At 42.6% G+C, this 26,994-nt stretch overlaps 2 protein-coding genes across 2 annotated transcripts; one reads left to right on the forward strand and one right to left on the reverse strand.

Moving 5' to 3' along the window:
- Positions 1-4,583: 4,583 nt before the first annotated feature.
- cldn5a (claudin 5a) lies at positions 4,584-6,159 on the reverse strand. The gene has a single exon (XM_077003591.1). The coding sequence runs from the start codon at positions 5,953-5,955 to the stop codon at positions 5,308-5,310; it is 648 nt and encodes a 215-aa protein (XP_076859706.1). The 5' UTR covers positions 5,956-6,159; the 3' UTR covers positions 4,584-5,307.
- Positions 6,160-12,873: 6,714 nt separating this feature from the next.
- LOC143512853 (septin-2A) lies at positions 12,874-21,635 on the forward strand. The gene is made up of 7 exons (XM_077003592.1): positions 12,874-13,033; positions 17,348-17,405; positions 17,516-17,615; positions 17,724-17,810; positions 18,563-18,686; positions 21,157-21,291; positions 21,425-21,635. The coding sequence occupies exons 2-7, from the start codon at positions 17,379-17,381 to the stop codon at positions 21,618-21,620; spliced, it is 669 nt and encodes a 222-aa protein (XP_076859707.1). The 5' UTR covers positions 12,874-13,033; positions 17,348-17,378; the 3' UTR covers positions 21,621-21,635.
- Positions 21,636-26,994: the final 5,359 nt, after the last annotated feature.

The raw sequence follows: 26,994 nt of genomic DNA on the forward strand, positions 1-26,994 counted from the left end.
TGCCTGTTGAGGAGCAGCCCAAACACTGCCTCACCCGTCCTGCATGGGTGGGGGTTGGGGGAGGGGACAGAGCCTGTGCTGGCTTCGTATGTTTTCAAAAATCTTTCAGCCACTTCAAATATGGCATCTCTTTTGGTGAGGGAGAAAAGGGCAGATGTACATTGTTACATTTATGGCATTTAGCAGACATTCTTGTTGAGTGCGACCACCCACGAAAACACTGGAAATGATAAACTCAAGCATGCTGACAGGAATTCTGAAATACAGCGAACAGCAGTGACCTGTCCCTGAACTGTTTTGTAACAGACAACTTGATACATTACAGTGGAATGGAACTGTACTTGCCAGTTTTCTCTCAAGAAGTTGACAACTAAAAGGTCTTTGGTCATAAATAGTGCCTTTTCCCAAAAATACATAGTTCTTTTGTTCTGAAGAATATTCTATAAGCTCAACACGAAAAGGGGCTTAAGAACATTAATAATAATGAAAGAAAACTTTCATTATGTGGTGGGCTGTGGGGTATTTTTGTGACTTTTTTCTCTCTTTTTTTTTTATATCTTGGTTCTGACTATTGTGTTTATTATCACCTTAAGAATCGCACTGTAAATTCAGGCTGAGGGGGTAACTTTATGAGAGAAGTTCAGATGTTGAGAAGACCTTCGTTAGATCTGAACCAAGCAAACACATGCCCCCAAAAGTATTATAGTGTTAACACTTTAGGTGTTACAGAAGGCATCCATAATGCTATTGTTCTTTGTGCTGTGGTGATTTGGGGGAGTTCATCCCCTTTACACCCCTGCTTAGGAATATCGTAGCTGTAATTCACACCCATCTCCTGTTGACAGTGCTGCTTAAGTACATAGATTGCAGTTAAATCATTTTAGCTTAGTTTACATTTACCATAAGTTTCAATATAAAATAAGAATTTTTAACACCAAAGAAATTTTCCTAAGCAAATTTTCTTCCTTGCTTTTTCCAGTGGTACCAGTAACTCTGAAGCGTAATGTGTACTTCATAAAACTGAACACTATACATGGTTTCTTAAACATGGCCTCTTGGGGTTGTGCAGGGTTGTGTGTCTGTGTGATGAGGTGCAGTGAATTAAAACTCAGTCCCTGCTGAGAATGTGAACAGTTGTGTGTGTATGTTGGGGGGGGGGGGGGGGTGTTGGAGTCTTGGTTCCATGCTCTCCTAATTCAGGAGAATGTCGCCCCAATTGTGGGAATGAAAAACCTGAAGTGTGAGGGAGCAGGGGGTGGAGCCATTGAAAGAGAGGACATCTGTATTACAATGAAGTCATCGCAGTGTAAGCCTTGTCCCTGCTGCAGGGCTGCACACTGGAACTGTTTCTCATTGGTGTGGGGGTGGGAGGGGCTTAAGGCCAAGACAAATTTGATATGCCTTCATGAGCCTTTTAAATGTTCCATGCACAACACTGCTGGACTTCTGGTTCTCAACCTTGGTTCTGAACAGTGGACAGTTGTCCTGAACATGGCTAATATGGGCGTATTGGTAATTTGTGGAAGTTTTGTTTGTCTGGATTGCTTCTATGCTTTCACTGTTTTCTCTGTGTACCCCTGTGGACCCTTGACTGTAAATCTATCACTGAACTGTCACTTGAATTAATTGTAGCCTACTGATATGAATTATTACTTTTGTGGTGGTTGTGAAGGGCTGCAAAAAACTACACAAATCAACATCGGGTCAAAATTTACAGCTATATTGTAGAAAGATCAGGACTCACCAATGTATGATGATAGAAATAGTAATACATGATTTCCTTCCTCTAACACCTGAGTTCAGTCGGGTGTGTTTACATAGGAACTCTCTGCCATGTTCTCCTTTGGCTCTCCAGTGCCCCTCTTGCGAAGCACGACAGGAAACCTTAGGAATTGGTTACTTCCCTTCAAGAAGATTCTGATCTGTAATCTCTTCTGTTTTTGATGTTGCACACATTTACACTGAAGACTCGCTGAATGGATTGTGTCTCCTGAAGGTGTTAATGAGCACAGGGACATTGCAGTACTTTGACATCTCTACAGTTGAACCATGCTGTGTCAGGCCATAACTGGGCCCAGTGTGGGGAATGACCTGTGGACAAGATTATGATGTATACTTGGAGATCTCCAGTGTTCCCCAATATGTGTGTGTCCTGTGCCACAAATGTAAACTCCACCTCTCTGTGTCCACCAAACCACACACATTAATTTATTCTCTGCCCCTCCTCATTCATTTCCTTCCTGTTTCCTTTCCATTTGACCTCTAAGCAGGAAGTCTTGATTATTCTCCTGCCCTGTGACACAGCTTCCCATCTCACAGACCTACACCTGTTGGGCTTAATTGCAATTACTCAGAAGCATAATCCACTGTCTACAGCCACAGCCCAGAACAAGTCATACACGTCACAAAACACTTCACACTCACTACTCCCCACCCTGATATGTTCCATTGAAGCTAAAGGCACATCTGAAGACACCTCTGGGGGGGAATATTTTTTTACTTTTACATAGAAATATATTTATAGATGTTAAAATAACAAGTGTCCAGTCTCAGGAACAGAGAAGTGACATCTGACCCATAGAGGGTAGGTGTAATGAGAAAGTGATGTGCCGGGGGGGGTCTATGATGTAATAGCTACCCAAATATTGTCACTGTGAAAGTAATCCATAGATTCATATTGAGAATCACCAGGAATGAAAGTTTCTTCAACTGGTTAATATTATGAAGTCAAAATGTTTTGATGCGTGCTTAATCAAGCAAAAATATACAATTCTAGAATATGCAACCTATCACTATAACTGTACATCTGTGATATCTATGGCCTACCTTTCGGGTATATCATTGCTGAAAGTGCACTCTCAATGCGAAATGGTTTTTTTATACTAATTTGTTGTGTACATGTGTACAAGCAATAAGTTAAAGATAAATTGCAGTCTGTACACTTTATTTCACTTTAATCCCCCCTCCCTCTCTCTCCCTCCCTCTGTGTCTTGGAATGTCAGCCTACCGGGGCCTCATTGTCTTCGTCCATATGACCACATTATGGGGTCCCGTCACCAGGCAACTTTGTGGTTGCCATGACGAAAGTTCTTTAATGACGTCGTGGCTGCCCCTGTGCGCCTCTGTTTGCTGCGGAATGAGGGTCCTTTAAAAACTCCATCCCCTCCCCCAGGATCCAGCTACACACACCAGCCACACACCACACACACACCCCTTAGTCTGCCTCATAACCTCCTCTCCCTCGACAGGGTGACTGGAACTAACAATTCTACAATGGAAGCTGAAAGAGCCCGTCTGGGCCGGGGGATATTCGGATAGGCTCCATTGTGCCAGAGACTATAGTGGAGGAGTGTGGGGGGGATTCAGCACTGTCAACACAACTATAAACTACAGCCAGTGCTCTGCCTGAGAGGAGAGCTCTCTATTTTTACTGTATATTTACTCAGTCCTCCTGCTCCCATTTCAACATTCATTGCAATTTCTATCTTTATATTAGTGATGCCTAGAGTTAGAGTGCAATAGAAGAAAACCCACAAGAAGTCCAGAATTAGCGCAAAAGGTACTCCAGGTAGATTCCTTATAAAACCACCCTTTAATCATCTGCTTATATTAAAATTTCAGATATTGAACAAAATTATACAAATAGGCCTAAACGTAGATCTTTTTCTACAGACTGGAGCAGGGCCGGAGTGGGCCACTTTTTCAGCCCGGGAGTTTCATGCCCAAATCCGACCCAAAATTATTTTTCCCTCCCAATCGGCCCAAACTAGAGATTGACATGAGCCGGCCCATCGGGAATCCTCCCGAATCTCCCGATTAGCCACTCTGGCTCTGGACCGGAGCAAGTTCGCCGTCTAGGAGTTGATTTGGTGTGATTGGCGTGCATTGGCTATGCAAATGATCAGATAAGAGATGAACTATAGAGCAACAGATTTTGATTAATTGTAATTAGCAAAATAGGCCTTTCTAATTTTTCTAATCTATATACTTTTTTGAATAAAAGTTCATTTAATCCAAATAATAAATTCCAATAAATACTGTTGTTTCTCTATTAGATAAGTAAACATTATATCGAGAAAGAAATTTTGGTCCGTAATTGGCCGCTTACCGAAGCGAAACCCCACTTAAACTTTTGCTAGTCTAATTAAGACTCGTGACGGTCAAGCAATCAAGCGAGGAAAATCCTTTGGCGGGAAGTAATGGTGTGTGTGTGTGTGTGTGTGTGTGTGTGTGTGTGTGTGTGTGTGTGTGTGTGTGTGTGTGTGTGTGTGTGTGTGTGTGTGTGTGTGTGCGTGTGCGTGTGCGTGTGCGTGTGCGTGTGTGCGAGTGTGCGAGTGTGTGTGCAACAGGCGGTGGGACGCCGAAGTGAAAGTTATTTCCAGAAACAAACACTTAACAAGTGCATCTGCCCTTGTAGCCCTTAATTCTCGGCGAGGTAGTGTAACAGAACTATTTTTTATAACTAGGCTACCAAACTTTCCAAGTAAAATAACTTAGCAGTAAGGATAATCAAATCAATAGAGTTTCTATTGCCGTATTGACAATTGTGGTGGAGTGTTTGCCCAAAAATAAATGGTCACAAATGAAATATCACAATCAGTGTTTATTCAAAACAATATTCAGAACAAGACACGTTTTAAAAGCAACAAAACCTTTCAGCCAAACTAGATGTAGAGTACTGCAGACCACTTTTGATATAGGTAATGACTCATATAAGATCAATATATGAGTAATGACTCAAATAAGGCACCAACAACAGATGTCTACCAAATGAATTCCAAACTGGACGGCATATTGATCCGTGCATGATTTGGTCTGTAGGCCGTTTACCACCGATAATTCCCACTCAGCTGTATGTCGAGCACCTCAAACTGAACGGTTGTTGGTAAATTAAGGCAATCTTCTCCGACCACATTCGTGGCCCATCTGCAAATTAGCCCTGTGCAGAACCATATCTATATATTTACCCCTTCACCACTAACTCTCCAAGACAATTAAACGAATAATAATATAATAAAAAAAACAATAATAATAAAACATTTGGATAAACAACTCTGGTTGACACAGCTAAAGCTTAAATCTACGAAAATGATTGTGGCCTAGATTGAATGAAAGGTACCTAAAATTAACATTGCTTTTGTCTGCTTTTAATTCTCCAAAATGCATATTTTTTTAATAAATTTTAGAAACAAGCCACTTCAGAAAATGAGCCACTCGGCCCGTGATACTTAAAAAAGACAATGACTCGTTTACATTTACGTTTAGTTGGAATATCTACAAGTAAAAAGGGCTTTATCGAATACATATTTACACGTAATTCCGCTTGTCATAGTCCCCGTTAGATGTTGCTCTTTTTGTGGGAGCATAATTCACCGAGTAGCCTGTGGTGCTCGACGACGGACAGGAGCAGCACAGCATCGATCCTCCAAGAAGAAGGAGCGCGGTGGCGGCCCAGCCGATGTATAACGCGGCCCCGATCTCGCGCTTCTGGGATGGAAGCACCTGCGGGTTGTAGAAGTCAGAAATGATGTTGTTGGCCATCCAGCACAGAGGGACGAGTACGAAGATCCCACTGACAATGTAGATCACTCCACCGACGTTGACGACGCGCGCTTTTACGCTTTCGGTCTTGATACAGTTGGTGCACTGGGCACCTGCGATCACCACCATGAGCCCAATTACGCACAGCACGGAGGAGACGACGGTGAGAGCTCGCGCGGCTTGAAGATCGTGGGTGAGAGCAAGCATGGAATCGTGAATCTTACACTGCATCTGTCCGGTGCTCTGAACAGCGCAAGACATCCACAGTCCGTCCCAGATGGTCTGGGCCACCACGATGTTTGCTTCGATGAACGCGGTTACTTTCCACGTCGGCAGCCCGCACGCTAGCATTTCCAGCAATGTGCCAATAACACACAAGGTTAAACCCACAATTTCCAGACCTGCGGAAGCCATTTTCGTTAAAAATCTGTCCTTATAATTCGGAAAGCTGTGGAACAATCCACGTTCAGCACGGGCAAACGATTATTTGTGATTGCCTCCGCGTTCCGGTTGTTTTTTGCAAGCACAAGCAAACGGATAAGTTGTTCAAGTATACATCACCACGTTACACGCGCTGTACTGACTAACGGACTTTCTGTACGAGGCAGCAAGTGGCAAAGAATAATAATAGCGGCGTCCGACGGCGCGCTGAGAGGCGGGGCCTTCAAGCCAAAAGCACAACTTTGATCCAATCACACAACACCGCATCTGCTCTTGGCCAATGGAGAGTAAGGGAAGCTGTGCAAGTGAAAGAAGGCACAAGTGGGAGAGAAAGCTACCAGAACTTGTTGCGTACTACATAATTACGCAAAACAGAAAAATGAATAATCTAAAATGTTTTGTTATCTTTTAATTTGATTAATAAAATCAATAGCAAAAAAATCGCTTTAATTTACTGAAGTTCAATGAGATTACTCATTGGTGGAAATCTTGACAAAATACATTTAAGAGTAGGATTTGAGTTTTTAATTTGTTACTTATTTACTTACTTAATTACTTTTACTCGAACACTTTGAAAATTATATTTGCTTTACGAAACACGTTCTATTGTACTGTGTGGAAAATGCGCTCACATATCGCTTAAAGTGGTGATTCTATGCTAATTTCAGAATGTGTTTCCGTCTCAGAACAACTTCGCTTGGGCGCTCATTCAGATGTAGGTGGGAAAACGTCTTCTGACAGTAAAAGCCCAGCGTGAAGCAAACTTTTAATCGAAGAATGTTAAGGACTGTAAATCTTGGTACAGACCTATGTAATAAACTCAAGTAGCATACCAATAGGCCTACTGCAATTAAGATAACGGCTAAATTATAATATTTCATCCGCGTCATCTAATAATACCACCCCCCCCCACCACCCCCCGCCGCATTTTTTAACCTTGTGCCATTCTCACACAAGAGGATTGTATTAGTTAGTATTAGCTAGTGCTTCCACATCCCTCGCGCAAACCGTAGCAACTACGATTTGTCCCTGTGGCAGGCTGTTTTGAAAAAAAACTTTTCCAAAGTGCTCCCTGGCCACACAGCATGTTTAATTAAGTCTTGAGCGTATGCGTAGACATATGCACATTTGTAAAATTTATTTACCCCATATTTTGATTTAAGCCAGTTCTGTGGTTTCAATTCACAGATGTGGCGTTATCCACACTGTTAGGAGCAATATATCAATAACTTAGCTTAGGAGATGACGATGCAAGATGAGGCTATTTTAAACGTTTAATCAAGTATCAAGACAACCCCATAAGACTGATTATAGGGACATATTTTCAGTTTATTAATTCCAAACATCTTTCACTGGTTAATGCTATGTAGTGTTCTTTTTGAAGCGCGTTCACAGATTTAGTTGTATTTCTGGTGTTATTGAAGACAGATGCATGACACACCATACCCTCCACTGAGTTGAAAACAGAAAGCTACATAAAAACAGCGTATGTACTCCCCCAACTGTTGTTTCTCATGAAGAATTGCAGATAAGCTCGTGGCGTATGGAGATAAATCTGTAGCAAAACTTGAGAACGAGAAGGACCTGATTTGAGAACTTGTAAAACAAAATCTGTACGTGTATTTTTAATTTGAGAACTTGTCAAAAAAAAGTTGCACTTGTATTTTTAATTTGAGAACCTGTAAGCTAAAATTTGCACTTGTAGTTTTGATGTGAGAACGTGTAGAATAAAAATCTGAGCGTGAATGTTAAAAAATCACTGGCAGGACATGTACACGAATTCAGCACAACTTCAAATCTGCCTGCCTCGACTTTTGCAACACATATCTCGGTGTACGTGTTGCAAAACCGATTTGTGCACTTGTACGGGGAAGTGGGGGATGGGGCAAGAATCGTGACTCAGCTTATTTTTCGCTGCAAAAAGAGAAGAGTTGGAGGCAGAACAATTACGGATAATTCCTTCTATGACGGCACAAAGTAACTAATGACAAGTATTTTCTAATGATTATTATTTGTCTAAGCAAAGAAACATCATAATGACATTAGATTCAAGTTTTCATCAAGTGCCTTTATCAATCATATTCTAGCTGTCTAATCCCATTTGCCAGGATAACTCTTTTCCGAGGGACGGGAAGAAAGATAGTCGGGTACAAGTAAAGTAGAATTCTCTTTATTTCCATCCGAACAGCTCAGGACAGGATAACTATTAGTAGCAACTACACACGCTTCTTCTTCCTCTCTCGTGCGAGCACCAGGTCCAGCTACCAAGGTGTCCCTTAATTACCGTCTTTTCCGGACTATAAGCCGCTACTTTTCCTCCCACGCTTTGAACCATGCGGCTTATAATGAGGTAGATTTTTCTTCTCCCATTAGGGGGCTGAGCAGAAAGTGATTCAGGTGGTAGGTCAAAGGTGTAAATCAAAGAAGAAAGTGCTCATTTTCATTTAGCACATGCATAACAGATATAACATTGCATCATCTTACATTTTAACCATACATATTAACTATTAATTTAAAACTATGAAATCAACTCTGAATAAACTAAATATATACAGTATATATCCCTCTCGCACTTGTATCATTAGAAAAATAATGCAGTTAAAAAATCATATTGGTGTTTGTGCCGTCATAGAAGGAATTATCTGCAATTGTTCTGCTTCCAATTCTTTTCTTTTTGCAGCGAAAAATAAGCCACAATGTTTCTCGATTCCTGTTTCATTCCCCACTTCCCCGCCCACTTTCCCATACAAGTGGTCAAATCTGTTTTGCAACACGTACACCGAGAAATGTGTTGCAAAAGTCGAGGCGGGCAGATATGAAGTTTGGCTGAATTCGTGTACATTTCCTGCCAGTGATTTTTTTATTTTTTTTTAACATTGATTTACAAGTTCTCAAATCAGGTCCTTCACGCTCTGAAGTTTGGCCACAGATTTATCTCCATAGTGGCGACCCTTGTGTAGGGGAGGGGCACGCAGACCACAACGCGGAGGAGAGGCCGCGAGCTGAGGGGGGCAGGAGGTGATCGCAAATAAATAACTAGATTTGCATTTCCTGAAGGAAATACGAGAGGGCTTTAACAGGTGTGCCCTGTTCTGACCTAAGATTATGGCTAATACCCCTAAGTGAGGAAATGTAATGTCAATGCCCTGCCTGGGACCAGCATATGAGTAGTGTGAGTAGAGTCTAGTGCAGGGGTACTCAACTGGCGGACCGCGGTCCGGATCCGGACCCAAACGCAGTCCTGTCCGGACCCAATCTCATTCCCGATTAACTGGATACGGACCTAAACAAAACCGTAGCATTTATTTCAGGGCTATTGAAAAAACACTCCGTCACGAGTGTTACGTTCGAACACCTCCTTAGGTATGTGTCTATGTGGTGTGTGAGAGAGTGATTGTTTATGAAAGAAAGTGAGTGTGTGTATGACAGTGTGTACAGTGAGTGTATAGTGTGTGTGAGTCTGTGTGTCTGTGCCTGTGTAGTTAGGTATGTGTCTGTGTGGGTGTGGTGTGTGAGAGAGTGAATGAAAGTGTTTATATTGCATGAAAAAAGGTGAGGGTGAGTTTGTGAATGTTGATGTGTGCAGTGTGTACAAAGTGTGTGTCTGTGTCTCTAGGTGAACAACACCTATGGGTATGGGTAGAGAGAGATGTGGGTATGAGAGAGATGTATGTCTGTGTGGTTTATCTGTGTGTGACTGTGTGGAGTGTGTATGAGAGATATGTATGTTTGTGTGGTTTATATGTATGTGACTGTGTGGAGTGTGTAAAAGAGATAAGTATGTATGATCGTGGGTGTGTGTGGGGGGAGGGGGAGAAACATACAAAAATAACTGTCACTCTGTCACTGCTTCTCTTAGTGGAGAATCCTTGTTTTAGTCTGATTTTGTACCCTCCAAACAAATGGTTGTAGTTCGGGTTGTACAATGGGGCTGGGGATCTGCTGACCTCAACTGGGGATGTCATTAGGTGGTGGAAGGAATAATTCATGGATCTTCTCAATCCCACAATCATGCCTTCCACAGAGGAAGTAGAACTGGAGGACTTGTACAGGGGTTTGGCCATCACTTGGGCTGAGGTAAACAGGGTAATTGTGAAACATCTTGGCGGCAAAGCTACGGGGGTGGATGAGATCCGCCCTGAGTTCCTTAAGGCTCTAGATGTTGTGGGACTGTCCTGGCTGACACGTAATTACAACATCGCATGGACTGATGGTGGTTCCCCTTTTTAAGAAGAAGGGGAACCTCAGCCTCCCCGGTAAGGTCTATGCAGGGTTAAGCTGGGCGTACACTGTGCGATCTTTGGCCCATTTTCAGCCGATTTTTCACTCGTGCGACTATTTTTGCGATCGGGCCGAGTTTCGGCTCAATCGCGTGTTGTGCATCGTATAGTTTACACAGGTAAACGATGAGCGATTCACACCTCACGACCAACTCCCGATCAGAATTCGCAGCGTCACAAGAATATCAAACATGTTTGAAATTCAAATCGCTCCTCGTGAGATCGCATGATCGTATAGTGTGAGTATATGAATCGTGAGCTGTGAACTTTTAAACCCTGCGATTTAGTCGTACAGTTTGAGCTGGAGCTGAGTACACAATTTAAAATATCGTACAGTGTACGCCCAGCTTTACTGGAGAAGAGAGTCCGGTCGATAGTCAAATCTCAGTTACAAGAGGAACAATGTGGGTTCTGTGCTGGTTGTGGAACACTGGACCAGCTTTTCACCCTTGCGAGGGTTCTAGAGAGTGCATGGGAGTTTGCTCAACCAGTCCACATGTGTTTTGTGGATTTGGAGAAGGTATTCGACCGTGTCCCTCAGGGATTCCTCTGGGGGGTGCTCTGGGAATACAGGGTACAGGGCCCGCTACTATGGGCTATCCAGTCCTTGTACAAACGGAGCAGGATCTTGGTTCGCATAGACGGCAGTAAGTCAGATTGGTTCCCGATGGGAGTTAGACTCTGCCAAGGCTGCCTTTTTTCACGATTCTGTTCATAACTTTTATGGACAGGATTTCTCGGCGTAGTCGAGTGGTGGAGGGGGTTCGGATTGTTGGCCTCAGGATTCCGGGTCTCCTTTTTGTGGATGATGTGGTCCTGTTGGCATCATCAGACCAGGACCTACAGCTCTCACTGGAATAGATATTTTGGCATGACAGAAGGGGCAAGTTTCTCATTTAAAAATCAAATGGAGCTTCAGGGTGAAGGTTTAAGGATTTTACAGTAATTTATTCAGGAGATTTTTAATAATTTTTCATGACAGCACACACTCTAACTTTTAAACTTAATTTTTTTAAAACCTAAACATCCTATCAACTAAAAAAATACATAGTATATGTCACAGCATTGAGACCTTTGAAACACAATTTGAATGGGGTCTGTATGTTAAGCGGTTCGGGCTGTATTAAATGCACAAATGTGTGAAAGAAGAAGAAGAAGAAGATGAGGGATAACAATAGAGGGTTTTTCTAGCCCTCTAATAATGAATATTTAAAAATGCTGTGTCTTGCTGTGTGTCCCCAGAATTTTGTGCTACTCTACTTAGAATGTAAATTGCACATATAAGAATGAAAATATTGTATTTTTTGAATTACCACTTAATTACCACATTAGTGTAAAGGGGAGCAAAAGAGAAACGAGATTTACAAGTGGTCATATGCAGTATTCATATCTCTGCCATCATATGCAGTATTAATATCTCTGCCAGAGAGGTCTGCAACTCTCAGGAGGTGATGTGTGGGTTTGCCTTTACCTGAATTATTATTTTTCTGGTGCTCATTGGCTGTCCATATCTTCATAGATTTGCTGCTATGCTGAATGCCCTCCATTTGTAAATGATTTGTCTTACAGTGGATGGATGGAGCTGGAATCTTTTGGAGATTGACTGATGTGCTGTCACCACCTTCTTCTTGATGTCCTCTCTATGCCACTTTACGTTTGTCCTGTGTCTATGCTGCTGGAACACTCTAATTTCCCTTTGGAGATTAATAAAGTGTTATTGTGTAACAAGTACTTTTAAGGCATTAAACCATATACAAGGGTTTAACTAACATTTGTATGCAGTAATCATCAAATAATTCATAAACAAGTTAAATAATTTTTGGTTAAGAATGATTAGGTGCCCATGAATCTTGTTACCAATGATAAATACAATAGAAAAAATAAGAAATTATGAATTAAAAGGCATATGATACATTATTTGATAGTGTTAACATATAAAATATCCTGTAATTTTGATAACATGGGTGTATACTTATAATGTCACTTCAAGGCCTAAAACTGGGCCTTGGCTATACTGTTTAAATTTTGTTCATAATGTGAATTCAGATCACATAGTTTTGTTTGGTTTGGTTTTATCAATTTGTATTCTAGAATTTATTATAATAAATGTATTTATAAATAGATTGATTTAACAAACGTGCTTCAGCTTTCTGGTAACTTAAAAAAGCAAAATTAAGTATTATATCGCGATCGATCGATCGCCAGTGGTTGGCGGCAGAGCGAACTAGTAACTCATTGAATCATAGATAGCCTATGGATCAGAGGTAACTAAACTAGATTTTTTTCGGCGAGAGAAATCGGATGTGTGGCGTGTGAGCGTGTGAAGACAGTCAAATGCGTGTGTCTCACGCTCAATGTGTGAGAGTTGGCAACCCTGTGGCACATTAGCAATAAATGTCACGATTCGTAAGTTTCATAAGCATGACAGAATGCAAGGGAACTACGAGTTGATTACAATTTCTGTTACTTGTTGAGTCACTTTTGTTAATATCGATAGACAAGCGTGTAGGTATTATTTACAGATACTGTGACTGTTCTCCACCATCTTGGCTCTAAATCGTCCTTTTATCGTCTCCTTTACAACGCCTGTTAGGAGCCACAATGGCGTCTGTTGCGCTGCACTCCGGTGTCGCTAAACAAGCAAACAGGCATTATGGGACGAGCGGAATTACACTGGTTTCCGGATCCCCTGGATTGGCCTTGGAGAAAGTGAGAATATAAGGGAGGAAAGAAATTTCCATCTTTTGTATTTAACATACGTTTACACTGAGGTAAGCACTTCTCCTACAACGAAAGTTTAGTCGAGGTTAACTGTTTTTCTTTTTGCAAGTCTGAGAGCTATGTCCAGTGACACACTGTAGCCTAACAAACTCGCGAGCGGAAGTTTGAAGAGTTTAAAAGTTTCTTTAAGTTTCTTTGAATAAATGACACCAGTCATACACGTTTTTAGTTCACATAACTAGGACTATACATCCGCAGAGTTTTTTTTTATTCATAAATTACGTTTTTTAGCATCCTTTACTATTTTTTTCTGGAATCCTAATCCCAGCACTGCCTTAAAAACAGGGTGTGGGCGCTTCAGGCGGTTGGAGCACCCTAAAGAATAAATAAACGGGGAAATACGAATTTAAATGTTAGAATTACACGTCAAGAATTACACGGAGTATTTGTATTTAGGTGACCATTTATTTGAATCGTACAACTTTAGTTTCGTGATTTTAGATGCCGTCACTGTATAAAAGATTATCACATTTTGCCAAAGCTGTCAGAGTGTGACCCGCCCTGGGGAAATGGGGGTGGGGGAATAGTTTAGATATCTGAGCTGATGCACTTTTCGTTGGATGGCGTGGTTTTAATGGTAAATAGATTTTCTTCATACCTGGATTACATATTCTAGCAGTACGAACCATCAAAGCAAGAATATTTGGTTTCAGTTTTTACAACAATAAATACATTGATAGTCTTCACATATTGTGTATATGTGTAGGTATGAGACCAGCAGAAGTACACTTTAACCCAGGATACGGCCCTGTTTTCCAGAAATACAGTAATGTTGTAAACATTTACTATAGGGCTTTAAACCCTTTGTATAAACCTATTACTTCCCCCATTGTTTGAAAGTGATTGTTAGAAGTCTGTCCTTAGTTCCTAGAAGTTCTAGTCTGGGTTTGATGTGTGAAACCCTTCTGGTGCAGGAACAACTCAGGAACAGCTTCCTGATATGAAATCTAGAAGCTCTTGGTTAGCCTACAGTGTTGTTGAAGTTTTGGAAATGGATGGAAATGGGCTGAGACTCTGCAACGGTATTACTTAGATGAGAAGTAGATATACTTCAGCAGAAAGAGAGAACATTTTTTAGGCATAGTCACATACCACAGTGTGCAAAATGGGGGTCTGTATCGTACAAGGGTGGACTCCACCAGAACTAGCTATGGCAATACAGCTAAATGGATAGAGCCAGAATGTAACGCACACAACTCCTGGAATATCAACTCTCCACTTGTTCAACAGAACTGACTGACAGAAAAAAATTAAGTGACAACCGAAGGTATCATAACTCAATGCCCATTAAGCCCCTGCTCTACATCTTCACCTAAAATTGATGAACAAAATGACTGAATGAAAAATAGTTTTGCAGCCTAACCTTAAATTTCAAATCTGCGTCAAAGTCATGAACATGAACAGAAAGATTATTCCATAGCTTTGGGGCTGTATAGGACAAGGTACCACTCCCATCAGTAGCATTCCTTGTTCCAGGAACTAATATAGATCCTGCACCTTTTGATTGAAGGACATTCAGTAGATCATAATAGAATTTCTTTGTGGTTGGTTGGTTGGGTTTTTTTTTAGTAGTAGTGTGTATACGTGCTTGATTAGTTTACGACCTTGGTGTAGTGGTGGTTTGAGCTTATGTCTTTATGGAAGTATGAGATATTGAAAACATGCTTCTAAGTCAGTTAGTTTAACAGCATATTGCATGTATTTTCAGAAAAGTCAGTAGCAACTTCTGAGACTGCAGTGTAGCATACAGCTGGTGTTCAGTCCATGTGCTGTGACCAGAGCTTTTTGAGCATGTGACTGCCTTCACAAGCATTGGCAAGTAGTGAACTACATGTAATTAAACTAGTAGATTAACCCGATTATGCATTAGCATGATTGTAGTTCACTTGCATTCATATTTGTGTAGTTTCTGTCATTTTTTGGTGTTGAATACAGAAACTACAATTATGGGCCATAAAACAATGTTCCCATGAATAGTGCAGTGTTTATTTTTTTCTTCATTTATTTATGGTTTGCATGACTTGTGAACAAGGGCAATGTCTGTAATAAACTCAATTGTGTGGTATTTATTTTGCTGGAATATGACTTTTTGGTATTATATTTTGTTATAATTCAGTATTGCATGGTCATTGTCAATTTCATATTTTTTCCCCAGATTAAGTAGCTTTAGTTAGAGTAGCAAACATTGGCTATAGATATACGTTTTCCAGTGTGAGGTAATGGGTAGCTTGAAAAGTAGCTTCTTCAGAACATTCTAGGGCTGGGCCTACCTTCCCTCTGTTAGTGTGCAAAGTACTTGGTGGCTATGGATGAATGGTGTGTCCACAGCCAGTGCTACTTTTGATCAGTAGTAGCAAGTTTATTATGGCATTCAGCATGAGCAGAAGCTTAGGTTAGAGGATTAAGTTGGCTTTACCTTCTCCAGCTATATGGGCTCCTGCGTTACACTGTGACAGCTAATCTCGGTGAAACTGGACAGATTATACTGAAATGATAAATCAGTACAAGCAAGGCAAACCACCAATAACCTTGTTCCTAGGGTATACGACATAGTAGTTAGCTTAGGAAGCAGTTTTGAGGTGACATTTATGTGATTTGTCAGATGCTGAGATCCAGAGTGACTTTAGTATTTACCAGTGTTTATCAGTGGAATTCTCTTGGGAATCACAGCCATGACCTTGGTGTTTTTACCACATGCGCTGATTACTGGCGTTGAGGCTGACAGCCAGAACCAGCCCCAGCCCCATTCCCAAGATCAGTGCTTACAAGATGCTAACTCCAGTAATACGCTGACTGTATGTGTGGTACCCTGGTCACATGTTTTGTGGCTTATTCTGTGATGGGCTCCCTCAGGAATTCAGTTAAGAGCCTTGGGACGGCTTTGGCCTTTACAGTGAAAACGGCAAATCTCTTAAGTATGATCACAAACGGTGGTCACCTGTTGACTGTGGTGGTGGAAACTGTTTGTGTAGTTGTGTATGAGTGTAGACTGCATTTCCCAACAATGCTAGGAAAACACCACAAAATGATAACATTTAATATTTTAAAATACATTGTTACATTGTTAAATGTCTTAATACAGTAAAAACTAAACTGGTTTAATTTCATTAATCTGCTGCTACATTATTGTTTTCACCAGCAATAACAGGACGTGTGTGTGCGCGTGTGTGTTGTGTGTATGTGTCCATGCATGGTAAAATAAAAACTTAGTGTGTGAAAATTCCAAAGCTGGATATGTTTCTTGAAATGTGCATAGTACATTCTACTGCACATTTCAACTTTTCAGAATGACAGTGGGAGGACAGGAAAAAAACTAAACTTCCTCATTATATAGTATTACAACTTGGTTTACTGTTATATATATATATATATATATATATATATATATATATATATATATATATATATATATATATATATATATATATGATATAAGACTGGCAAAGTTCTCCCAATAAATTCTGTTTACTCCCATCTGGAGGGCTGTGGAAGCTTGGCGTTCTCATGGGTGGGTGTAAGGTTTTGAGCTTTTAAAATTTTTCTGTTGCTAAGATGAATTGAGAAGGATTATTCCTCCCGAAAACCTTTCCTACATAGCCCCCCTTTTGACATCTGGGTATTGTACATTGTAAAGTGGATATGTAGGTCTGAGAGCAGAGCTGGTTCTATTTTTTGTTTGTTTATGTATTATATACAGTGGTCCCATTTAATTTAAGGAATAAAAAATATTCTATGGTGTAAAGGCATTAATTTTTTTTGCATTTTTCTAGCAAAGCACCAGCTTCAGCCTCCTTTAACCCCAGTACGTTGTCATTTCCACTCTGTGTGAAGGTTTTGTGGTGGGTGCGTTACATGCGAGTGGGGTCTCTTGACTAATAGGTCTGCATTACCTAATTTTACGTGGGGGGTGCATGTGTAGGTTAGGTCTTCAGGAAGATGGAAAATAAGCTGCGTTTTGCTCTCCCCTTGTTCACTCCCCCTTTCCCCCACCTCTGCACTCGGTGTAGCTCTACCGCCTGGTCTATATCATCCTCAAGATCCCCTGCATAAAACCATCAGTCATGTATGTGAGTGTGTGTGAACACGTGTGTGTGAAGTTAATGGAGTCAGTAATCAGTCAGTGACTTAAATATTGTCGGAAGTGGAAGCCCATTAAGATTATGTTGTTTGCCTCTGTTCGAGTAAAATATGGGAACCTTTTGTTTTTCGTCCTGTGCATTAATTTGTCTCCCAAGCACTGGGTCAAAAGGTCATCCAGAAGGTTCACTGTTTTTCTTTTTTTTTTTCTTCTTCCCTTCTTTTAGTTTTTTATTTTTTTGCCAAGCAGCTACAGGCATGTCACAGTCCGGAGAAAAGGGCAAGGTGGGTAAGAGAAACTAACGATCCTAGAAAGAAAAGATCAGATTTTTAGTCAGCTATTCTTATTTAAGTCAAAAAGGTAAAGGTTTTGTTGGGGTGTGCACGTCTTGTAGTTCCCCGAGACAACTGGGTATGTGGGCTTCGCCAACCTCCCCAATCAAGTACACAGGAAGTCAGTGAAAAAGGGCTTTGAGTTTACCCTGATGGTCGTAGGTGAGTAACATGAATGAACTCTCATGAAAATACATTTGAGCTTTTTTTTTATATATATTGGACTTGTTAGCTTGTTGTGTTTAGTGCTGATTGTCTCGTGTTTTATAGGAGAGTCTGGACTGGGTAAGTCTACCCTGATCAACAGTTTGTTCCTCACTGACCTCTACCCTGAACGCTACATACCTGGAGCAGCAGGTAATGTGCATGTGCACACCTACACACACATCCCCATCAGATACACAAGATGTGTTATTACAAAGTTATTGTTATTGAATCCATGGCTTAAATGGCCCTTACTAAAGTAACTTTGAAAAAAGATGAACCTTTACACTCTCTCTCTCTCTCTCTCTTTCTCTTTGTGCATATCCCTCATGTCTCTTTTTTCATGGTCCCCTGCATGTAATGCAATAAGCCTCAACAGATGAGTTTCTGAAACACTGTACTACTTATAGCAGGAGAGGTTTTTCATTTTTGTTTTGTCTATTGGAAAAGCTCCCTAAAGTCTCCAGTGGAGCAGCATGTATATTAAAACTTCAAAACAGCCTATAATGACGGTAATCCTGTCTGGGGCTCTGTTTTGATAGGGTCACATTCCTCAAATAACCCTATTGCCTGAACTTCAGAATCAGAGATTATGTCACTCCAAAATATTTTAAACATTTTTACCTCACTTTAGTAGTTTGTAATTGACATGTAATTAGTAACACACGGATGGGAACCCAAAAGTGATGCATATGTATAAATGTATCAGAATATCTGCTTCGGTCATGTGAGTTTGGTGGAACCGGACACCAAAGTGCTCTCTCGTACGTTCACTGGTAGTGTTTGCTCACATCCTGAGAAGCAAGTTCCAGAGAGCTTTTCCACAGTCTAAATATGGCATGTTTTGAGCACATCAGTGTACATTCTGGGTCTCTGAGGGGCTCTTGTTGTCATGACAATTATAGAGAAGATCGAGCGCACAGTGCAGATTGAGGCCTCAACGGTGGAAATTGAGGAGAGAGGCGTCAAGCTCCGCCTCACAGTAGTGGACACGCCCGGATATGGAGATGCCATTAACAGTCAAGACTGGTCAGTGAGTGAATGAATGTTCACTTTATTAGCCACACTTATTCTACAGCTGTACCAAAACAGCCAGCATGTGTTTTACTGTCAGATGTTTGATAAATCAAATGCTCCTGATAACGCCATTGTACTGTCAAGTCAGTTCCTGAGTTTTCTGGAGTCTACAAATGGACATTTATGATTTTTTTTGTCACCCTTCCAGTGGGTGGTCGTATTTTTCCCCCTTCTGCCAAAGACCTGGGAGATTGAGGGTGTGGCGCAGTATTTTTGATGTTCCTAGGATCGCACTCTTCTGGACTGAGATTGATAATGTCGTTCCCGGGATCTGTTGATGGTGAACATCCAGACTGGAGCTAGGTGTCACATCCTTGGTGGTAACTTTCCTATCTTAGTTGCATCCAATTCCCACCTGTGTGGTATTACATAACGGGCACATGCAGCCAAAACCCCTCCATCTCTCCAAGTACTGCCAAAGTTGCCCTCTCAGGCTCCTAGCCATAGATGGCTATGACATCACTGGGGAACAAACATGTGACCTCTGGATGATGGGGTGAACACGAGCTCCTGTTTTTTGCTTTTCATCTACTACCATAATGTTTGGTTGGCTTGCCAGTCTTTGCTTATCTCTCTGGATCTGGAAGTCCCACCGGATCTTGGACTATAGAATCTATAGGTTCTCTATACCATTCTGAAATTTAGGCTCAAGGGTGTTCATCTCGCATACCTTGGATATGTTCCTGTTTATGATCCTTGCCACTGGGTTGTTTTTCTCAGTGTTTGCTTCCCTGGAGAGGCCTCATCCTGCTCCTTTTGCACGGTGTGCATTGTGGGGCTTTTCTGGTGTAATACACAGCTGCTTTGTTCAATCTTACATGTTGTGCTTGACATTGTTCTACCATAATAACTGACTATGTACCATCCTTCAGTCCTGCATTACTGGTACAATTGTTTTACGTATGTCACCTCTAATATAAATTTGTTGTATAATCCATGGAGTTATAACTCAGCTTTTTTCATCATTTGGGGGGCATTGTTTGAATGTATTCATGGTTGCTTCATGGTTCACCCAGAACTTTGTAGGTCCCTTCTCCTATCGTACTGATTGACATATACAGCCTTTGGATGTTGGATCTTGGGTGGAGTACATGCATTGTGAGGAGTCCTGGTCTTGATGTTGGCAGCTTCCGGTTCTTTTCTTGGCCACCTTATTGTTCCTGCTATCTGATAACTGGCAGGTCACACATGTTTAAGACTTTGATCTTAAGTTTCCCATTCAGCTGGATCAGGAACAGTACATTTCCTGGGCATATGTCACACTTTATGGTTAACTGGGCAATTGGCTTTGAGTTGACTTTGTGGTGGCTTCTTTCAGTAGGTTGGGCTTTGGGCCTCTGGTGCAGCTACTGCAAACCATCCACCAGCTCAGTCTAAACAGACAACTGGTTTGCACCATGTTGAGGAATTGGGGGATTCGGGGAGAAGCCATCCAGCTCACTCGTAGAGCATGGCCAATTATGGTGGCTGGTATTTCTCACAGGAGCTCCCATGATGTGTGCTGGAAGGTTATTGACATGTAGTTGGGTGGTATTTGATGAAGGACCCATTCTGGGTTCTTTCATGACCAATCTGGCTGTGTTAACCAGCTTGGATGGAAGCCAGTAGTTAACAGATCGTTCAGTTGTTCTGCTGGTTCACCATGCATAGCTGTTCATTTCTTCAGCTTGTAGGCACGGATCATATCAGGGCCAGGCGCTGCCCAGTTTTTACCTGTTTCTGACCCAGTTTTGGTTATTATGTTCACTGGTTCTTGCTCTGGGACGTTGTGGTGCTCTACTTTAAGTACAATTTGCCTCTGAGCACCCATGTTATGTGATTACTGGAAGAGCGTAAAGGGGAATTACAGTTCTTTATCAGGTCTGGGTAGATCCACAGCCAGGGTTCTGTTTTTCTGTATACTTTGAAAGTTTATTTGGTGAAAAGGCATTTCCTCTTTTGGCCACTGCTTCTTACTTGTATCTCTGGCCTGACTGGCGGTGCTGCTGCTCTTTGCTGACTCCATTGTGCTCCATCTGTAACCAGGTGACATCTTCAATCTCAAGATCCTTCTGGAGCACTGTCAATTTGCTGACATCCCTCCATGTTGTCTTTGTCCTGGTTTCCAGCCTTTTTGTCTAAGGGCCACAGTGGAGGTGGACTGTGGCTTATACTTTTCAGTGTAGATTACTGTAGCCGCACATGCCAGCTGTGTTGATGTATGTTTGTTTGTTGCATGGGTTTCTGCTATTTTGCATCCTGTCACAGTCAGATCTATGCACTGGTTTTGTCCTGGTTTTGTTCTATTCCCATTGGGAAATAAATGACCAGACGCAACAGAACTATTTTATCTTCACTGTTTGTTGTGGTAAAGTAAGTCCAGTATTAATTCTGTGTGGCATTGTCTTCACTGATTGATTGTTTGTTTATTATTCCCCCCCAGTTTTAAGACCATCATCCACTACATTGATAATCAGTTTGAGCGCTATTTGCACGATGAGAGTGGCCTGAACCGCAGACACATTGTGGACAACAGAGTTCACTGCTGCTTCTACTTCATATCTCCGTTTGGACATGGGTACAACGTGCACACAAACACGTACACCGACCCCATCACACCCATACATCAACACACGCACAACCAAAAAGCAAAGATCAAAATTCACCAGTGTGCTCGTCTTGTGTGTCTGTGTGCATGCGTGTGTGTTCAGACTCAAGCCCTTGGACGTGGAGTTCATGAAGGCCATCCACAGCAAAGTGAACATCGTCCCCGTCATTGCCAAAGCAGACACCCTGACGCTGCGTGAGCGGGACCGCCTCAAGCGGAGGGTGAGTGAGCTTCTCTCAGCCTCACACTGGCACACAGGTGGCACATCCTCAGTCCACCATGGGCACCTCCATCGCTAACTCTCCGAGATGGGTCAGGACTGCAGACGGTGGCTGTCCTGATCTCCGGATATTGGTTGGAGTCTGGTGGGGTTTTTTTGTCTTCATGCCCACCAGCTCCTCACTCTGGTGGTCTGGCCAGGTTTCACTATGTAGCTCCATATATGCTTGATGCATTCTGCTGATCGAAAGATCTGGCCCTCCTGCCCTGAGCGTGCCACTGTATATCGTTTATTCCCTCGGAAGCTCCGTCTTGCTCATAGCTTTATCCCCACTGGCTATCTGGCCTGCCTCATCACCTGGCTATATTTTTCATACGTGGAGCCCTTCTGGTGTGAAATGTGTTGTGGTTTCCAACTTATTAAGGGGGTAGGAATGGAGATGTGGAGCTGGTTTTGTATGTATTCTGGCTTTCAGCAGTTGATTAAACGGAGAGGTTGAGCTTGAAAGCAGCGGTTGAAGGTGGTACGTGTGTGTACATGCGTGACACAGCTTAGAAAGAATGTAAATAGGATTTCCTCTCCCTCAAATCTCTCCCACTCCAACATAATGAGCCATTGCAGTGAATCATCTCAGATGAAACCTCTTTCCGTCTCTGTTGAACTCAGAAATGGTCTGAGGTGTGTCTGTGACCAGGTGTTTAGGGATGGGTGCACATTTAGAGACTACACATTTTTTAGCATGATACAGCACACAAAATAGTTTTGAAATATTTCATTAACATTTTGACAGAATATCAATATACTGAAAATTTTATTTTGAGAATACATGTGACATGACATGAATATTCAAATGATTAATTAAAATGAGATATTAAAATGTCATGAGGTGTGTGTCTGTGAATGTGCGTGCGCGCATGTTGACCACGTCTCTTTTCTGGTATCGGAATGGCTTGTCCGTCGTTACCCCGACTGCATGACGTACGCAAAAACCTCAACGCGTTCTAAGCGGTTAACAACAGGTTCTGGATCCCTATCCCCACCTCATACAAAACAGCCCGTGGACAGATACAGGTTGCATAGTCCCATCATTTGACCTGTCTCACTTCTTCAGTGCTCCCTGATGTTCGGCATGTTTGCATGTGTGGGGTGCACGCATGCACGTTTTGCTTCATTACACAATAGTGTTTGTGGTGGGGGGGAGTCATTAGATACGAGCGATGCAATCTGGTCGTGTTTCTGCAATCACTCTGTGCGTTTCCTCCCAGTGACGTTCTGGGCTCTGAGGGGCCCGTGTCGACCTATAGCCACAGTAAACCTGAGTGCCAGGAAGCAGGCGTAGAATTTGTCTCCTATGCAAAGGTGCCCAGTAACCTTATGTTCATGTGCTGGGCCTTCTGTGCATTTACACCAATATATTTAACACATATAAGTATGATTATGCAAATATCTTAAACTGTGGCAAAGCTATGTGGTACCGTGACACAGAGATGGGGGATTGGAAGATAAGATACAATCTGGTGCTTTCCTGCAATTACTGCATGCATTTCCTGCCAATAAAGTCCCAAGGCCGTTAGCCCCCAGGAGTCAAACTGCCCAAATTGGCTTTGAGACTACATTTATTGCATTAGCGCACACAAACTGCACTTGTACCCTAAGGAGAACACACAAACCCAAACACAGACGTTTGAGTGACCGTGGGTGGGTCGTTGTTATGCAGGAAGCCAGCGAGCTCAACTGCAGATTTGATGCCCTGTACTGTATGTATCGATGGCAACGGAACAACACTTTATTTTTAGTAGTTACAGTTGTTTACTTGTTTCCCTAATTTCTTTTTCAGACTTCCTTCAAGTGGTTTTCTTCCACCATAAACACCCCCCCACACACACCCCACTACAAAGCAGAGTCAGCTTATTCCTGTTGTCTACCTTTAGTTGGTAAGCTAAGATAGGAGTAGCCTCATGGAACGCAGTCTCCCGAGCGTTCCCATTGGTCAGATGTGCGACTCCAGTGGCGATGGTCCAGTGTGTGGCTGTGGTGGCACCTGGCTGAGGTATAGCATCTCCAGCAGGATAGTGGTAGGCCAATCCTGTTGAGTGAGTTCTTCCCTTCTCCCTCTGACGACATCAACATGACTGCCGAGCTTCTCCAAATTCTTGTCAACCAAAGCTTTGAGTTCAACAAACGACCCATTGTGCTGATATGGCAACTCCTATATCTCTTCTTTTTTTTTTTTTTATTGTTTGACCTGCCGTTTTCCCACCGTGCGTGGCAGGTCCCTCTCGACGTCCTCCTTTTTCCTCCTCCTCCTCTGAAATGCTGCCCCACGCCCTCGGCCCTCCTCTCCCTGCCTCCTTTGCTCCTTCTCTTTATGAAAGGGGAAGCAGCCTGTCCAGAACAATATGGCCTTTCCTGCGGTGTGTCTGAGTGATTGGTGGAGAGGGGCCTACTCAGCGCTGGGCTGACCAGCTTATCGGTGGCCACCCGAGCCCAGCACCAGTTCCCCTCACTGAGGTCACGTCGGCCGGCAGCTCATAAAGCACTCCGGGAACGTTTCAGTAGCACTTGGCCGACCGCTTACATCCTGCTTTGGGGGTGATGTATGCTGAGGCGTTATGGGCAATGCGTATACATACACACACACACACACTGTAGCCTGAATAGTGAGAGTGTAGCGGTGGGCTGTATGCTTGAACCCTGCGCTCAGACACGGTGACAGCGGTTTTGGAGAGCAGAGGTCGGCGGAGGGCTTGCGTCCGGCCGGTCTCTGGCCGCGTGCAGACAGACCGTGAGAAACGGTTCCACGTCTCCCCGCTGTAAAGCATGGCCAGTGTTCTCAAATGCCTGAGTTTCTGTTGCTGTCATTGTCTGACGCTCTACGCCCGCCAAGCTGGTAAAGCTTTCCTGTAATTGTCCTCGAACTAGAATACCCCAGCTGGCCTGTGGTCAGAAATGCCAAAAGGTGTGCATGTTATGCACATGAGCGTGTTGCTGAACGATACAGCATATTTGTGTGCTGTGTTTTGTTTGAGGGCAGCTAGAACTGTGTGGTCATTGTCTGAGGAGCCCTTGGCCACGAAGAAGCGTATTCCTGCCTGACCTCCCTCACACAGGAAACCTTATAACCGTGTCACACCTTAAGCAACTTGAGGTTTAATGAAGTCACATCCTTAACATTGGTAAGTCATCACCTCACCCTCTGCCACCTTTAAAACTGACTGACCCTCACACACAGGCTTTAGTCTGTGTGTGTGTGTGTGTGTGTGTGTGTGTGTGTGTGTGTGTGTGTGTGTGTGTGTGTGTGTGTGTGTTTGTGAGATCATACTCTTTATAAATGAGTGTGTCCAAGTTTATTTGCTTTCTCATACTGAGTGATTTACACCTTGGCATGATGCCACTTACTCACTGGACTTATTCATGGTGAAACAATAAATATCCATTAGTGGCTTCACATGCACTCAGTGGCTGCAGCATGACTCTCATAATAGCAGCTGACTGCCAGGTAATGGTCATATCTCCAGATGGACTTTATGTACATGAAGGGAGGGGTCTTTATTCTTGGCTAAATATTCAATAAGTAATAACGGACATCACCATGGAATAGGCAACTTTTTTTGAGTTTCCCAGAGTTTTGTGCCATCTTTTTCATTAATTCTGTATGCTGACCGTATCGGACCTCAAGATGTGTGGTCTCATGAAACCCGACAGAGAACACTAGAACTCAAACTAACCTTCTAGTGCATAGTATTTTTAATCCTGCTATTGAAGTCCCTGGGGGTTTTCTCCAGCTCATTCTTGCTTTATTACAGCATCGTGTGTTAAGATCGATGTGTGAGCATAGATATAGCGACGCGTTCCTAAATTTGCCCATGCGAGCGTCTTCCGCGCCACGCCGATCCTGGAGAGGCGGATTATCACAAGCTGTCTGGAGTGTAGATCATGCTGGAGTGTTGTTCACATAGTGCTGGAGTATCAGAAGTCTCGGGTGAACTGCGGGTGACCGGCTCTAGAGGCCCTTCTGATTCTAGAGGCCCTGGGATCAAAGCGAAAGGCTGCACTGGTTTGGGCCCCAGGTTTGGGCTGTGCCGCCCCCGAGACTTGGCCCGCGGCCACATGGCCTTCACTCTGAGGCCTTTCTCCTGGCTGGCTGCAGCTGGCCTTTCTGAACTGCCCTTTTGCGTTTGTTGTTATTACCCCACCACCACACACACATTATTGATGTCATGGGCCGCTTCATAGAACGCTCAAACTTCCAAGTATTGTTCCACGGGCAGGCGAGCTGAACTCTAATAAATACTTACGTTTCATCTGCCTGAAAAACGGAATGTGTGTGTTTCTAGGAGCGGGAGATTGTTGGCTGAGTCAGCAGCTGTGCGTGACTACTTGAACTTTGTGTGTGTGTGTGTGTGTGTGTGTGTGTGTGTGTGTGTGTGTGTGTGTGTGTGTGTGTGTGTGTGTGTGTGTGTGTGTGTGTTGAGGATGTAAGAGCTCATGCTGAAACTTGCTAAAGTGTGGATGGCTATTTTGCACCCCATGAAGAAATCCCTGTTTATACGGTAATAATGGGGCTGTGGTAAAAGACCTGTATTTATGTTGTTTTCTTGTGTATGAAAGTCAAATATAGACCATCAGTCCACAATCTGAGGCTCCTGTTTAGGTTTTTAAAAATAATTTAACTGGACCAAGAATAGAGCCATGTTTACCATTGCTGTTGGTCATGACCGATTTGGTAATTACTGTACGACACATACAGGATTGTTGCACAATGAGTTGACAACAGCTGTGTCAATACAGTAGTTTATCGCTGTACCATAATTCTGTTTTTCACAATATTCTATCTACACATTTATCAATTCATCTGTGTATTATTTCTTTGTTTATTTGATATCTAACTTATGGATTTATCTTATAGCTCCTGTAGAAGTAGGTGTGGAAAAATCATGCTCAGAAATCAATTGGAATGGCACATACTGGTAGATCTTGCTTGAATGATATTTGGCTAGATTCATAATGGGTAAGGTTGTGATGTATTGAATCGTGGCCCATGTACAGCGCTGAGTGACATAGTGACCTGGAGAGCAATACCCATTAGTATTATTTAATCCCCACAGTATCCAACCTAATTAGATTTTACCCCAACTGTCTGAATTCATTTTAGATTTCTCACTGATTTCCTGCTGAAATTTTACAATCAAAATGTGGATTTGGCAAGGAACGGCCACATGTTCCTGCTTCCTTGTTCTTGTGTTGGACACCTGAACACAGAATGGTTTATTCATTACGTCATCAACTGTGTGTGTGTGTGTGTGTGTGTGTGTGTGTGATCACTACCCCTTCATTTAATTCTTTGAAACCACCAGACCTACTAGAGTGCAGGTGTGGGGAGCCTTGGGATCTCCACCACCAAGCCGAGGTTCTGAAATTAGCGATGGAGCTGTAGCCTGTGGCTGAGCAAC

Source organism: Brachyhypopomus gauderio, chromosome 4, assembly GCF_052324685.1.
Source record: "Brachyhypopomus gauderio isolate BG-103 chromosome 4, BGAUD_0.2, whole genome shotgun sequence".
NCBI classification, from domain to species: Eukaryota; Metazoa; Chordata; class Actinopteri; order Gymnotiformes; family Hypopomidae; genus Brachyhypopomus; species Brachyhypopomus gauderio.

Bases quoted from the DNA above. Each gene is read 5' to 3' on its own strand.
- LOC143512853 (XM_077003592.1), top strand. From the start codon at position 17,379: ATGTCACAGTCCGGAGAAAAGGGCAAG. The intron at 17,406-17,515 runs GTGGGTAAGAGA...CACGTCTTGTAG, and splicing joins AGTCCGGAGAAAAGGGCAAG to TTCCCCGAGACAACTGGGTA. The intron at 17,616-17,723 runs GTGAGTAACATG...CGTGTTTTATAG, and splicing joins GTTTACCCTGATGGTCGTAG to GAGAGTCTGGACTGGGTAAG.
- cldn5a (XM_077003591.1), bottom strand. From the start codon at position 5,955: ATGGCTTCCGCAGGTCTGGAAATTGTGGGTTTAACCTTGTGTGTTATT.